The 13,478-nt window shown below is 43.1% G+C and overlaps 1 protein-coding gene across 3 annotated transcripts in view; it reads right to left on the bottom strand.

Moving 5' to 3' along the window:
- Window positions 1-13,478, bottom strand: part of IFT122 (intraflagellar transport 122) — a 70,855-nt gene that overhangs the window by 41,919 nt on the left and 15,458 nt on the right. For 2 of the 3 annotated variants that reach the window (XM_037051019.1, XM_037051035.1), the window contains exons 4-9: window positions 10,030-10,108; window positions 8,037-8,113; window positions 5,737-5,803; window positions 4,625-4,771; window positions 3,442-3,618; window positions 1,645-1,720 (exon numbers count right to left, since the gene is read on the bottom strand). In XM_037051019.1, coding sequence (XP_036906914.1) covers window positions 1,645-1,720; window positions 3,442-3,618; window positions 4,625-4,771; window positions 5,737-5,803; window positions 8,037-8,113; window positions 10,030-10,108 — 623 coding nt within the window. The remainder of the gene's footprint in view (window positions 1-1,644; window positions 1,721-3,441; window positions 3,619-4,624; window positions 4,772-5,736; window positions 5,804-8,036; window positions 8,114-10,029; window positions 10,109-13,478) is intronic. The other variant, XM_037051026.1, reaches the window with a different exon arrangement.

Below are 13,478 nucleotides of genomic sequence, written 5' to 3'. Positions count from 1 at the left end.
GTCACTATGGCAACAAGACCCCATTCCCTCCCAGTGTAGTGTGGTTATTTATTCCAGGGAAATTCTAAGATCCACACTCAGTATCTGGTGCACAGTAGATGTGTCAACAAACATTTATTAAGTGATGATGGACATGTATTAAGTGGATGAACAGACAGGGCCAGAGAAACTAGATGCCATATCATTAAAGTAAGGGTTCTAAGAAAACAGCCATAGGAAACTGAGGAAATTGTTTCATTATCCACAAACTTTATTTTTACCTGTCTACAAAAGAAATGAGCAATGGTAAGCTGAGGCAGAAGAAATGGCCCCAAAGCTAGGCCACGCGTAGCTGAAACCCCCACTTCCGCATGCTACACTCTGAGGACTCAGGGTGCTGTTAAACAAAAGGCTCCACTGCAATGGCTGCACTTCTCCTTTGCTCGGCTGTGGAGGCAGCCACCCCACTACCTCCGCTCTAACCCTCAGCGTCTCCGTCCTACTAAAAGGTTTCCTATCACTAGGCTCTCTCCATTTTAATCCACCCTCCAGGGAAACAAGGAATTCTTTTGAAACTGGAATCTGACCAGGTCGCTCCCTACCTAAATCTATGGCTCCTGTGGTGTATGGTGTCCACACTCCTTACTCACACTAAAATCTTGGCCTCAACTTCCCTTCTAGTGCCATCTTCTCTCCACAAATCTTGGGGTCCAGTCACTGTTCCCTGAATTGTCACATACAGGGTCTGGCACAAATAATGCTCCCTTTTTATTACAAAATCTTTTATTACAAAACCTAAGCATGTAATTCTGCAACATAACAATATCACACTAAGCACACCATGTGACATTTTAAGTGAAACGTTCAAATTAAAACTATAAATTATTACACGCATGTTATTACCCAACCAGCTGCACTCAAGCAGGCATTACTTTTGCCAGACCCTGTATTTTCATTTTTCCCAGCCTTTGCAGATGCTATTTCCTCTGCCTGAAACAATGTCCTCTGCCTAGCAAACTCCTGCTTATCCTGCTCAAAGTCACCTCTACAAAACCCCCCATCTTCACCAAGCATGATGTCACCCTCTCCTGTGTCGCTGTAGCTATCTACCCACAGCTCTCTATCATGCCATGCATCGTACCGCGCTGGGACTGCTGCGGAGTGTGTCCCCACCAGCCTGTGAACTCTGGCAGAGCGGAGGCAGTAATTTACAAAGCTCGATGTTAACGGCTCCTAACACAGGTGAAGGGCTGGACTAAGTGGGTGCTTAGTAATGTGGGTAAGATGAATAAAGCACTATAGAAAGGCAGGGTCATGACTAAGATCAAGGCTTTACAGTCAGACCAATCTGGGTTTCAATCCCACATGCCTCCATTTGCTCGCAGTGTGGAACCTCAGGCATAACATATGTTTCACTGCTCTGAGTCTTATGATTTCTAAAAAGTTTATCATCAAAGTATCTGCTTCACAGGGTTTTATTAGAATTAAATTAGATAAAGTATGCACAGCACAGAGCACAATGCTTGGTATCACAGCAAATGCTCAATAAATAGAAGCAAACAACAACAATTTATAATGACCAAGAATACTATCTCGGAAAGTGAAAAACTGTAACAGGCATGATCGTGACTGTGTCTCCCACTGGGTTTGTACAGAGCTACATACCTGTTTTCCACTCAGTTGGTAGAAGGAAAGTTTCTGCCCCCAATCAGCTATAGCCAGGATGTCATTATGTTCCTCTCTAATCAACAGAAGACAAAAGAGGTTATGTGGGGCCATGGTCTGCTGATGAGTTAGCCCTCAGGCTTTAACACAACAGGAAAAAGAAAGCCCTGGCCAGCCTGTCAGATTGCCAATGTTGTACAGCACTACTGAGGCCGAAAGTTGTAACGTGGGCCAACCCACCCGCCAGTCCAACAGGACAAAGTCAGGCTCATTTCAGCCCTCCTGGGATCTATTATTTCAAGGAATTCCCTACCATGAGCCTGTGGTGCCGAGACACTGCCACAGTGAAGAAGCTAAACCCCTCAGTTCAAAGCTTCCTATAGGGCAATGCTAAGAAAGGGCAAGGCTGCAGATCCAAGAGTGCTTTATTCTTATGTACTAAAAAATATAGGGAAATGGTGGAGAAACATCTTTTGCCATGAGGAGGCATGAATTATCTGACATTTTTAATGGACAATGGAAACCCTATTTGCTCTCCTTAAGAGGGAAAATTAATACCTACACTAGGTTCTCTCACAGCTGAGGCAAAATGGTTTCTGACTGGATCTAATAAAAAAGAGTAATGAGCTCTCTGAAGATCAACAACTGTCTTGGAAACAGAGTCCCTATCAGGATCACTGCCTTGGGACCAGGGCTGTAGGGCCAGCATGCAGGAGAAACCTCCTCAGCTGAGGCTGTGGATTGAGCTCCTTGGGAACTTCGTTTAAGAAACATGTTCTGTTGCCCTTAAGGCCCAGCCTTAACCCACCTGATATTGCCTCCTTTTTGTTTACTAAGTCCAGCATTTCTGAGCCCAAGGCCTGTGAGCACCATAGTAGCACCATTAGATATGGAGGCCAGGAATGGTGCAGCCTTCTCTACCAAACCCAGCCAAGAACAGCAAAGTGGCAAATAGCATAGGCACTAATTCACAACTAAAGGAAACCAAGACAAAGACCGAGAGCGATGTTAACAGGAAGGGACCTGCAAGTAAACTCTGCGTGTGTGTGTGTGTGTGTGTGTGTGTCTGGCACTGAATGCCCATCCCCTCTTCCTTTCTTATCCCCCACCTCCTACCTCCTTCTTCCAAAGAAGCCCAGGTACCAGAGAACATAGTTCCAAGCCAGATCACTTTTAGTCAATCAGAATACCCTGGCTATCCCAGCTTTTCTGCTCCAGAAATAAAGACTGTCTGGACAGCCAGGATTTGGGGGTTGAGGATCATGGGTATGTTGAGGGCTTTTTCTCTGACGTGGATCCCCCCAAATACAAGGTAAGGTACAGTGTCGGAACAAGCTAAAAACAGTGTCTAGTAACAGAGGAAGTGTTCGATGAATCACGGTACATCCACACAGGGGCACGCTGTGCAACACTCAGAATCATGTTTTGCAAAGGACTTCTAATGTTACTAGAAATGTTACTATGCTGTTAAGTGGAAAATAAAGTAGAATATGATTTAGTTAATTATATGAATACACTAAAAGACTGAGGGGAAATACAACAGAATACTAACAGTGGTTTCCTCAAAGAATAGAGTTTTATAAAAAAGTTGAATTTTGTCCTTTAGACTTTTCAGTATTTCTTGAAGTTTCTTAAAGGAAAATTTTATAACCCACACACAAGTTTTAAAGGGTGTGTTTCCCCTTTGTTGGAGGAACTTTTTACCAACAACAATCTTGATCCCTCTTAGAAAGGAGCTTAGTGAAGCGGGACCTGGACCCTTGCAAGGAGGGTTCTCGCTCCTTGGGACAAACTCACAAGTTGTCGTCCCTGAGACTGTCGTCCTCTTCCTCTGGCTCTTCCTCCTCTGCCTCACTACCCTGACTACTGTACACTGCTGACTTCAGAGTGGCAGGGAATTCCTGAAAATATCTGTTGACAATGACTTCCTCGGCATCCTCGTTCTCTCTGTTCATCCAGAAACTCTCCCATCGGCTGTAGACAGTAAGTGGTGGTTCACAATCACAATGCCTAGAACTACACTAAAGCCATAATTTCAAAACCTGTCAAGAAGCCCCTGAACCCTGCCGGAAGAGGAGAGCAACAAAGTAAACTGGGCATCCTGCTTCTCATGAATTAAAAATGGTGCCCTGAAGCCACAAAGTCATATGTGGCCACAAAATCTAATAGCAGGAACTCTGGGGTAGGCTAATGGCCTTTGAAGGCATTAGACAGACATGGTACAGCTCTGAGCTGGACAAAATTATTCAGGGAACAGCACAATCTGGTGTAGAAAAGGTAGTGAAATTAAACAACCTTCTAAATCACACAGGCAGCACCTGTAAAGTGACACTGGGCTGGTAAACAATTAAGTCCTTTAATTTACCTCCAGAGGACTCTGTGGGAGATACTGATGCTTTAATACCACAGGATTATACAAAGAGCATGTAAATACATTAGTCCCTCAAAGTGACACCGCCAGAGGAGGAGAAAGTGCGTGTAAGGTTTGAAAAGGTATGTGCCAATTGTTTGTGGAATTTGGGGACACTTGTACACTTAATTTAGACTTTTTTGGCAAGGACAACAAAAAAGACTCATGAAAAGCTATGTATTATAGGGTGAGCACATGTTCTGTCCAAGTTGGAGGAAAAAACTAAAAAAAGAAAAATACCAAAATAAAGCACAGTAAGAGGTGAACTATTAATTCATAAGAAAATGGCCCTTCTGTGTCGCATGTGTTCATGCGCACACAGACACATTCTGAGTTGGCCCAGATAGCTCATCTGCTTAGCTAAATCTCTGGGATTCATTCCAAAACACAAGATGGGCTCCTAAAAAATTCCAATCAAATAGAACAGGTTCTAAAACAGATCAGTCAAATGCGGTGAGAAGCCTTTGAATGCAAGGAGAGACCTTGAGGAGAGAGAAAGAAGTCTGTCTGCCAAACAAGGCCTCCTTCGTAACAGTGTTTGCCCTCAGAGAAGGGCAGCTGTAAGAGCACCTTGAAGGGTTCCAGCAGATGGACCATATCGGGGAGAGGGAGCCCCCTGGCCGCTCGATCTTCACTTTTTCCTCGCCATTTTTGTTCCGTATGCTGATTATTCCATTGAACATCCCCAGAGCCAGGTACTGACCATCATTTGTCCAGCTGTTGAAATAAGCACCAAACAGCACAGAGAGAGGGAAAAGAACACAGAAAGTAAAGCCAGTGAGGATGGTGCCTTGGTAGAGATAGAGTCTAACAAGGCAGCAACTACTAAGCTCATCCTGGTCATAATATAAAAATTAGAGGACCAGACTTAACGTCATTCACTTCTGGGGTCGACAGACAGATGTGAAGGCAGTAGCACCTTTTCCTGAGCTCTCACATCTCTTGGTACAGACCTCCAAAACAGCCCTCTGCTTGTGCCTGCGTCGCTGGGTCAGCCTCCATTCCCCACTCACCACTTCAACATCTTCCCACATCAAGTGCTCATTAAGAACAAACTCTGTATCTTGGTATATTCCCAGCCTCTAGAACAGGTGCTTAACAGATGCTGAATGAAAGAAAGGCTACACTCAGAAGCTGAACAGTGAGAACAGCTACCATTTATCGTGTCTTCTGTATACCAGGCATTGTGCAGCATGCTTTTAGATTCGTTAGTTTGTGTGTATTTCACAAAAGCCCTATCAAATCAGTATTTTTAGCCAGTATTGTCAGATGAGAAACCTGAGGCTCCAGCTCAGAGAGATTTGTTGTAATTTTCCTAAGGCCACAGGGCCCGTCAGTGATCCATCTGGATTTGAATCCTGGTCTAGCACCAAAGTCTATGCTTTCTCTAGTGCACATGCTGCCTGGACAGGACAAACTTGCATTGCCATGGAGTCTCCATTGAGGATGGCTGCAGGCAGAGGAGGTTTGAAGCTAGACAATTTATAGTTTTTCCTTTGCTTGATGATCAAAGGCAGGCACAAGTCCTTCCCACCATGGAGACCAGAAGAGAAGAGGAAATACAGAGGCCCAAACTCACCGGTTAACACAGATCTTCTCTACTTTGTGAAGTCACTGGATTTTGAGATTGTTTGGAAGAGGAGGAAGCACAAAGCCTACTTTCAGAGCTGTTCCTAACTTACCTACAACAGGTGATCTTGCTGCTGGATTTGTGCTTGGAGACAGACTTCTGTTCAGGAGACCACAAGCCTTCAATGCAAAGTAATATATATATATTTTTTAAAAGGTAGATTGGCTGGAATATCACTCAGCAATAAAAAAGGAACAGATGACTGATACATACACAATTACAATCTCTAGGGATTTATGGCTACGTAAAAAAAGCCAAAAGCCAATCTCAAAAGGTCACATACCATATAATTCTATTTTATAAATTCATGAAATGACTAAATTCTACAGAAATGGAAAACAGATTAATAATTATCAGGTACCAGATGATAAGAATAATAGAAAGTTGGTGAGGGGGGCGTAGATGATGGTAAGGAGTATCTTTGTGTTGATGGTAATCTATACAGGTGATGAAATGACAGAACTATATACACAGACTGCACCAGACCCAGCTTCCCGGTTTTGATATTATACAATAATTATATAAGATACATCCACGGGGGAAGCTGGATGAAGAGTACACAGGACTTCTCCATTATCTTTTCAACTTGCTGTGAATCTATAATTATTTCAAAATAACAAGAAAAAAAAGATAGATCGGTGAATTTCTAGCCAACTTTTCAGGTGTTTTAATTAAAGAAATGGTAACTTCATTGTAAGTAACTATTATATTCCAACCAGGGTACAACTTAGCAGTCAAAGTAATGAAGGGTGCTTTCTGGGTATCCAATTTCCTCTCCCAGGCCTCCTCTACAGTGCATCTACAGTGCATGACCCTATATAAGCTATGCTTTGTCCATGGCATGCTGGTCACCTTCGGCTTTCTCCTTCCTGTCCCCAGGTGCTCTGGCTCAGGGCCTCACAACAGGTGCACGTTAAGGCAAAATAAGCAAATTCTACCCTTTGCCTGAGCCATAAAGCATAACCAAGAAAGTAAATATAGCGCAATGATATATTTATACAGTAAGGTACAATATCAAACAAATTATTTGTTCCCCTTTCCCCAGTCCGGAACACTTCCCCCAAACATTTCCACCCGTGTGCATATTATCTGTGCTCCACTGAGCCTGCGCAGAGCCTCTAGCTGAAAGCAACCCCTCCCTCCTTGCCTCCTTCAGCAGTGTTTACCAGGGCAGGTTTGGCATGTAATCACATGGCCCAAGTCCAAGCCCTGGTTCCACCACTTACCAGCTGGGTGACCTCCGGTGAACTGCTTGCTCTAAGCCCCAATTCTTTTTCATCAGTGGAATGAGAATAAGAATAATAACCTGACCTCAGGGGTTGTCATAGAGCTCAAATAGAAATTTATTTTGAACCCTTAGCACAATGCCTAGCAAGCACATCACAAACATTCAACTAGTACTATTATTACTACTACATTTTTACAAATTCTACCTCCCTTCCTACCTGCGACCACAAGTTCTCTGATGGCAGGGATTCTATTTTGTCTTTTTAATCCCCAAAATAAGCACACAGACCAGTGCCTCACGTGGAGAAAAGACTATTTTATTAATGAATGAAAGTCCTTTCCCCTTTTATTTATCTATTCTCTCTCCTGAACCTCAGAATTCTATCAGTGAGATAGAATGGTGAGAACATGTTCATCGGGATGAGGAAAGTGAATCACTGACAGGATTAGATCTCTGGTTCCTCCCCAGTGTCTCTGTTGCACCCACTGTCTCTCAGCAAGGGAAACAAAAGGATGAGCTAAAAGCCAGAAGTGGCCTTGAAGAGAGATAACCCACAAGCCAATGCTCACTTTCTCTCCCTACCTCGATGGACAGTACACTGACCCCTCTTCTGTACCAGCTCCGTGTCAGTGCCCTGTGTGGGGCCAGGGTGAATGCCTCAAGGCATCCGTCCCCTCAGGGAGCACAGCTACAGCCACCACACCAGCAGTAACGGTGACACACTGCATGGGAAGCACAGTTAAAATGGTGAGGAATCTGACACATAAACAGAGGGTGGAGGACACGGAGATGGGGAACAACTGAACTGTCCCTGCCAGGGTGACAGTTATGCCAAGTTATGCCTGCGTCCCCCCATTCTTCTTACTATCTCCCTTCCCTGAAAGGGGAAGGGAGCCTTTTTCGCTGTTTCCCAGATTTCTTTCCAGACTCAGTGTCATCATTCACTCTCTTAGTTTCTACACAATTTAAAGAATAACTATCATTTCCCCACCTCCTCAAGCCCCCAGACATTGAACAGAGAAAAATATCATTAACTCTCACAGGACAAAACCACCTCATTCTGGATCAATTTCATTTTTCACCCAGATGTGCAGTTATTCCAGGACAAGATGCTGGGAACCTACCAAAGTCACTGGAGGAACAAGATGCAAGCTGGTGGGTAACAGGATTGTAGGAGACACACTGGATGGAATCATTGTGCCTGGGAAGTAAACAATTATAGATCATTATGCAGCAAACCACAAACCACAGCCTCTCCAACTATATACCACAATCTCTTACGCAAGTGGCCAACAAAGAAAGAACAGGAATTAATTCTCCTTCCCCTGGATTGCCCCTCACCCCATTTTATCTCTTAAACGTTACCCACTCATCAGCCTGGCCTAGCTTAAATGCCACCTCCTCCAGCACTGGTGTGCCGGACCCGGACCCCTCCAGTTTGTGAGCAGATAAAATAATGATGTAAAGCACTCAGTCTAGTGCCTGCTGCACAGGAAGCGCTTGATCAGTGGCTGTTACTCTCACTGTTTTGTGAAGGCCTAGAAATACAAGATGGAGGTGCAATGAGGATATTACAGGCTAAGATCTGGAAGCATGGCAAATCCTTAGACTATAATGAAAGGTGAGCGAGTCATATAGCACACACAGCATCTCAGCCTCAGTTTTATTCCTTCACTTCCAGGTAACACTTCACTCACAGCTTCATCCATTCATTCAAAAGTTGTCTGGTGATACACCCAAATTCATGGCAGCATTATTCCAAATAACCAAGAAGTGGAACCAACCCAAGTGTCCACTGACAACCAATAAATGGATAGAGAAGACATGGTCAAAATATACACTATTTAGCCTTAATATTATTCAGCCTTAATCTCTGGCTTGTGTGGCTTGGTGGTTGAGCACCAGCCTGCGAACCAAAGGATTGCTGGTTTGATTCCCAGTCTAGGGCATATGTCTAGGTTGTGGGCCAGAACCCCAGTACAGAGAGTATAAGAGGCAACCACACATTGATGTTTCTCTACCTCTTCCTCCCTCCCTTCTCTTCTCTAAAAAATAAATAAAATCTTAAAAAAAAAACTTAAAGATCATTCAGCCTTAAAAAGGAAGAGACGTTTGACATATGCAACAATATGAGTAAATGTTTAAGATATTAGAAAAGTAAAATAAACCAGTCACAAAAGAACAAATACTATATGATTCCACTTATATGAGGTTCCTAAAATAGTCAAATTCATACAGACAGAAAGTAGGGTGGTGGATGCCAAGGGCTGGGGGAGGGGAAATGGGAGCTGCTGTTTAATGGGTACGGAGTTTTAGTTTTGCAAAATGAAATGGGCTCTAGATATTGATTGCACAACATCAATATACTTAACACTACCAAACTACACGCTTAAAAATGGTTAAGACAGTAAATTTTGTGTTACGTGTATTTTACCACAATTAAAAGAAAAAAAGTCATTTGTTGGGGGCCTACCACAGGCCAGGCATTGTCGCATCAGGGATGCAGCATAAGCAAAAACAGATGCAGGTTCTGCCCTCCTGGAGCTCCAGGCTGATGGGAGCCATCATTCAATCACCAGAATAAATGCAAAACTACAACTATGAGAAATGCCATCAAAGAAACCTGACCAGGCCTAGAGGGGCAAGAAAGGCTTCAGAAGAGACAGCATTTGAGTCTGACAGCTGCAGTGAGCAGGGAAAACGAGGCAGGGGAACAGAGAAGACTAGAGCAGAGCCCCTGCAGAGAGAGAAGTCTGGAGCACACCGACCCCAAGGTTCCAACTGTTGCCACTGGTGGATGTGAGGTCACCCCCTGAGAAGTAAGGCCATTGAAAGAGGGCAAGTTGAGGCAGGGTAGAATCTGTGATGTCAGATTCACTAAACTTAGTTAGATGAAAACACTTAGACCAGCGCTGGCCAAGCTGGCAGTGCTCAAGAAATGTTCATTCACCTATTCACTACCCAAAATTCCTATACGACCATGTACCCCCATAACTTAATTTCAAGTTTAATTGCAGAGGAAAAAGTTCTTCCTTGTACCTTTTCTAAAGTGCTTTTGCTATCATTGTTCAATAACATAATAGTCCAATAATACCGTACATCTAAATGGTTACTTACGTATACTTCAGAATGCCTTCCAATTTTGATGTCCAGATAATAACGCTTTTGTCAGCTGATCCAGAAGCAAAGCGCTTGCCTAAAAAGATTTTTATAAAGAAAATTCTCACATTTATTTTAAACCAGCATTTCCCAGAGTATTTCTTAGAAAACTGGTTCTTTAAAGTATCTAATTAGTATCAGCTGCTTCTCTACTCCTTATCAGAACTGGGCAAAAGTACTTTGGAGTCAGGAAGTTTGGGTTCAAATCCTGGTCTGTCTGGCACTGAGTAAACAAAGATGTACCGAGGGCCTACTATCTGCTAGGATTCATGTTCTGTGCTAAGGATCAAGTAGTGATTAAAGCACACATAATCCTACCTTCACAGAGTTTAGTGAGTGGGAAAAGCAAGCATTAAATTAAATTAATCTAATACAAATACAATATGGTAACAAAAGAAATGGGACCTATGAAAGAGAATAATTTGAGGCATCTAATTTAAATGAGGGAAGACTTCTCTGAGGATGAGATCCTTCAGCTGAGACCTAAAGGTTGATCAAACCTGAGCCAGGTACAAAGAGAGGAGAAAGAGCCATCCACATGGAAAAAAGAGATGTACAAAGACTGCGAGGCAGGAAAAGCCTGGCATGTCTAGGGGGCTGAGAAGCAGCCAGCAGGAACACCAAGGGCAAGGGGTAAGGTGGATAGGGGAAGGATCTCCAGGGGCCTCAGGGCCACAGTTAAGATCTTGCTCTGTATCCCAAAGAAAGGCTTTAAGCAAAAGAGTGACAGAGGAGATTTTCACTTTCACGGCTACTTGGACTTTATAAAAGAATGCACTGGAGAGAGGCGACATATAGCAATTATTAATAATTAATAATTATTAATTACATTGTTACAAGTTTGCAGTGCTTAAAGTAGGGCAGGGTATCATGGCTGCAAACAACAGCAAACCTTCACCTACTCCAGTGAAAGATAATGATCAAGGGGTAAGCACAGGCTAGATTCTATATATCTACTTAAAAATTTTAGTGAAAAATTTCAACTTTATTCTTAGGGCAACTGGAAGTTGACCTTGAGCACATCACTGTTCTCTGAGCCTCATTATTTGAAACATAAAGGGATAATCATAGTAGCTTCTTCAGAGCCTCTTTGTGGGGGTCAACTCAGATAAGACCCTTCACGGTGGCTGAAACCATAGATATCGGGGGGAGCCATATGACACTACTACAAATACTAAATAATAGAAGCTGCTCTCATGTGTGACTATTTCTATCACTTCTCTCCCATCCTTGCAGGCAGTGGGTGATGAAGAGTGTGAGCTACAAGCTCAGAGTATGAGTTGGAATTCCCAGTGATGTCACTTACCAGGTGCAAGACCTGGAATAAGCCTCTGAATATGTTTCATTTCCTCATTTGAAAAACAAATTCAATAATAGCATTTACTTCACAGTTGTTGTGAAGAGTAAATGAGATTAAAGGGTTTAGGAAATTGCCTGGATTAGAATCAATGCTAAATATAATTAGCTATTATTATTACTATTATTCCTTCACATTGTCTCATATTGTTTTTCTTGAACAACAACAACAACAACAAAAACCAGTTCTTACAAACCTTTGGATCACGGTTGCTTATTAAATACTTAATTCAAACTTAAGGGGGAATCAGAAACAAGCAGATTTAAAGAGCGAAACTGTAATTCAGGGTATTTCCATTTCCAGATCTAAGGGGAAAAGGAGGGATCAAGACACTCCTTAATCGCTATGCAGGTGTCATGAAGAGGCACCACGACAAAAACCAAGAACAAAGGCTCTGCAGTTGCAGGACCTGGTCAGGCCCAGCGCTGCCTATTACCTGTAATTGCTCCAAGCCTGTTTTCTCACCTGTGAGAAATGCTGAGCATCCCTTTCCAGTCTGCTTCAGAGGTCTATTGGGAGGCTCAAATGAGATAATGTGTGTGACAGGACTCTGCAAAGTGCTGACAAATGCCACTGACAGCAGGTCACACTCTAAAATCCTCCAAAGCCTTAATGGTGTTGCAGGCCCAAGAGTCCTGAAGTTTATAAACTCCAGAGGTCCCACAGGTCTCCCAACAGTATTACTCTGAACTTGAACTCATACATATAAAAAAACATGACTATCATGGCATAGCACACCTGACTGCAAGGCAAGAAATTAGTGCTCTCTTTGCATGACCTTAGCAAGTCACTTAATTTCTCTAGGTCTTCATGTAGATCTAAAGCGAAGAGATTGGCCTAGATCAGACTAAACTGTATGCACAAAATTGTGTATATATATGAAGTATGCATTTTTCTAGAAAGGAGTCTATAGCTTTTATTGGATCCTCAGAGGTCTGTCATCCAAAAGAAGTTAAAAGCCTGGAGCCTGAATGACCTCCCAGGTTCATTCAGGTGTTACAACACTGTAACACTCTAATTCTGCGACTTCTCGGCAGTGGTCACAGAATGTTACCTTCAATATTATATTCAGTTGACACATGAGGGAATTGAGACTCAGAGAGATTCAATAACCACCTCAAACTCACAGAGATTTGGGGGTTGGAATTTGGAGCCATCTCATTACAAAGCCTATGCTCTTTCCACTAATCCCATGCTGTGAGTAGCACGGATCTATTTTTAACTCAATATCAATTTCTTGCACCCATTCTCCGACGACCACCTCTCCTCTTTCTCATCCCACCTCATACCCCAATTCCAACAATACTTCAACCCCATCAGAACTTGCCACCTTTCACTGCCTCTCAACCCTTGCAGTCCTCTCACCCGTCCTTACTCAGCTGACAAGTTCAAAGCCAATGAAAATAATCACTGCTTTGCATACATCCTCCACTCCCTACACTTACTTCATTTTCAGAGGTGCTTACATATCTACCACTCGGTTAAATCCAACTCTCCACTTTCTCCACCCTTGCAACTATGCAACTCAAAGTGGTGGAGAAAGAGACAGTCAAAACAACTGCTCTCACTTTCAATTCACAATCATCAGCTTCACGTAAGCCCTTCATGTCACTGGGGAATCTCACCATACTTCCCAGGTCCATTTTTTATTTTTTCCTTTCTCCTCACATCTCTCACACCTCCTTTCCCATTCTCACTCTTAGCTGATTTTGCTTCTTATTTTGCTGAAAGAATGGAAGAGAATTTCCATTGGAATCCTACCACCACATGCCCCTATGTGCCAGCACCTGCAGTGGCATAATCTACCTTCCCACCATGTCCCACCTATGTCCCCAGTCCCAAGTCCCCTTGCCCACCTGACAACTCTCTAATGTAATATTCTGGCAATCTCCTCCCCATTCTCTCACAGCACCAAATTACAGCATCAAATTCAACTGAGCTCCTGATCTCCCACTGTAAGTTTCTCACCTGCAGCCTTCTCCATCCCAGTAGAGGGCAACTTCCTCCTTCCAGTCTCTCAGGTCAAAAACCTTGGCATCACCCTGACTTC

This window comes from Sturnira hondurensis, unplaced genomic scaffold (assembly GCF_014824575.4).
Source record: "Sturnira hondurensis isolate 20B ecotype Veracruz unplaced genomic scaffold, ASM1482457v3 Scaffold0000867, whole genome shotgun sequence".
In the NCBI taxonomy this organism is placed as follows: domain Eukaryota; kingdom Metazoa; phylum Chordata; class Mammalia; order Chiroptera; family Phyllostomidae; genus Sturnira; species Sturnira hondurensis.
Note: the sequence above shows the minus strand (reverse complement) of the source record. Positions and strands in the feature narration are given on the sequence as shown.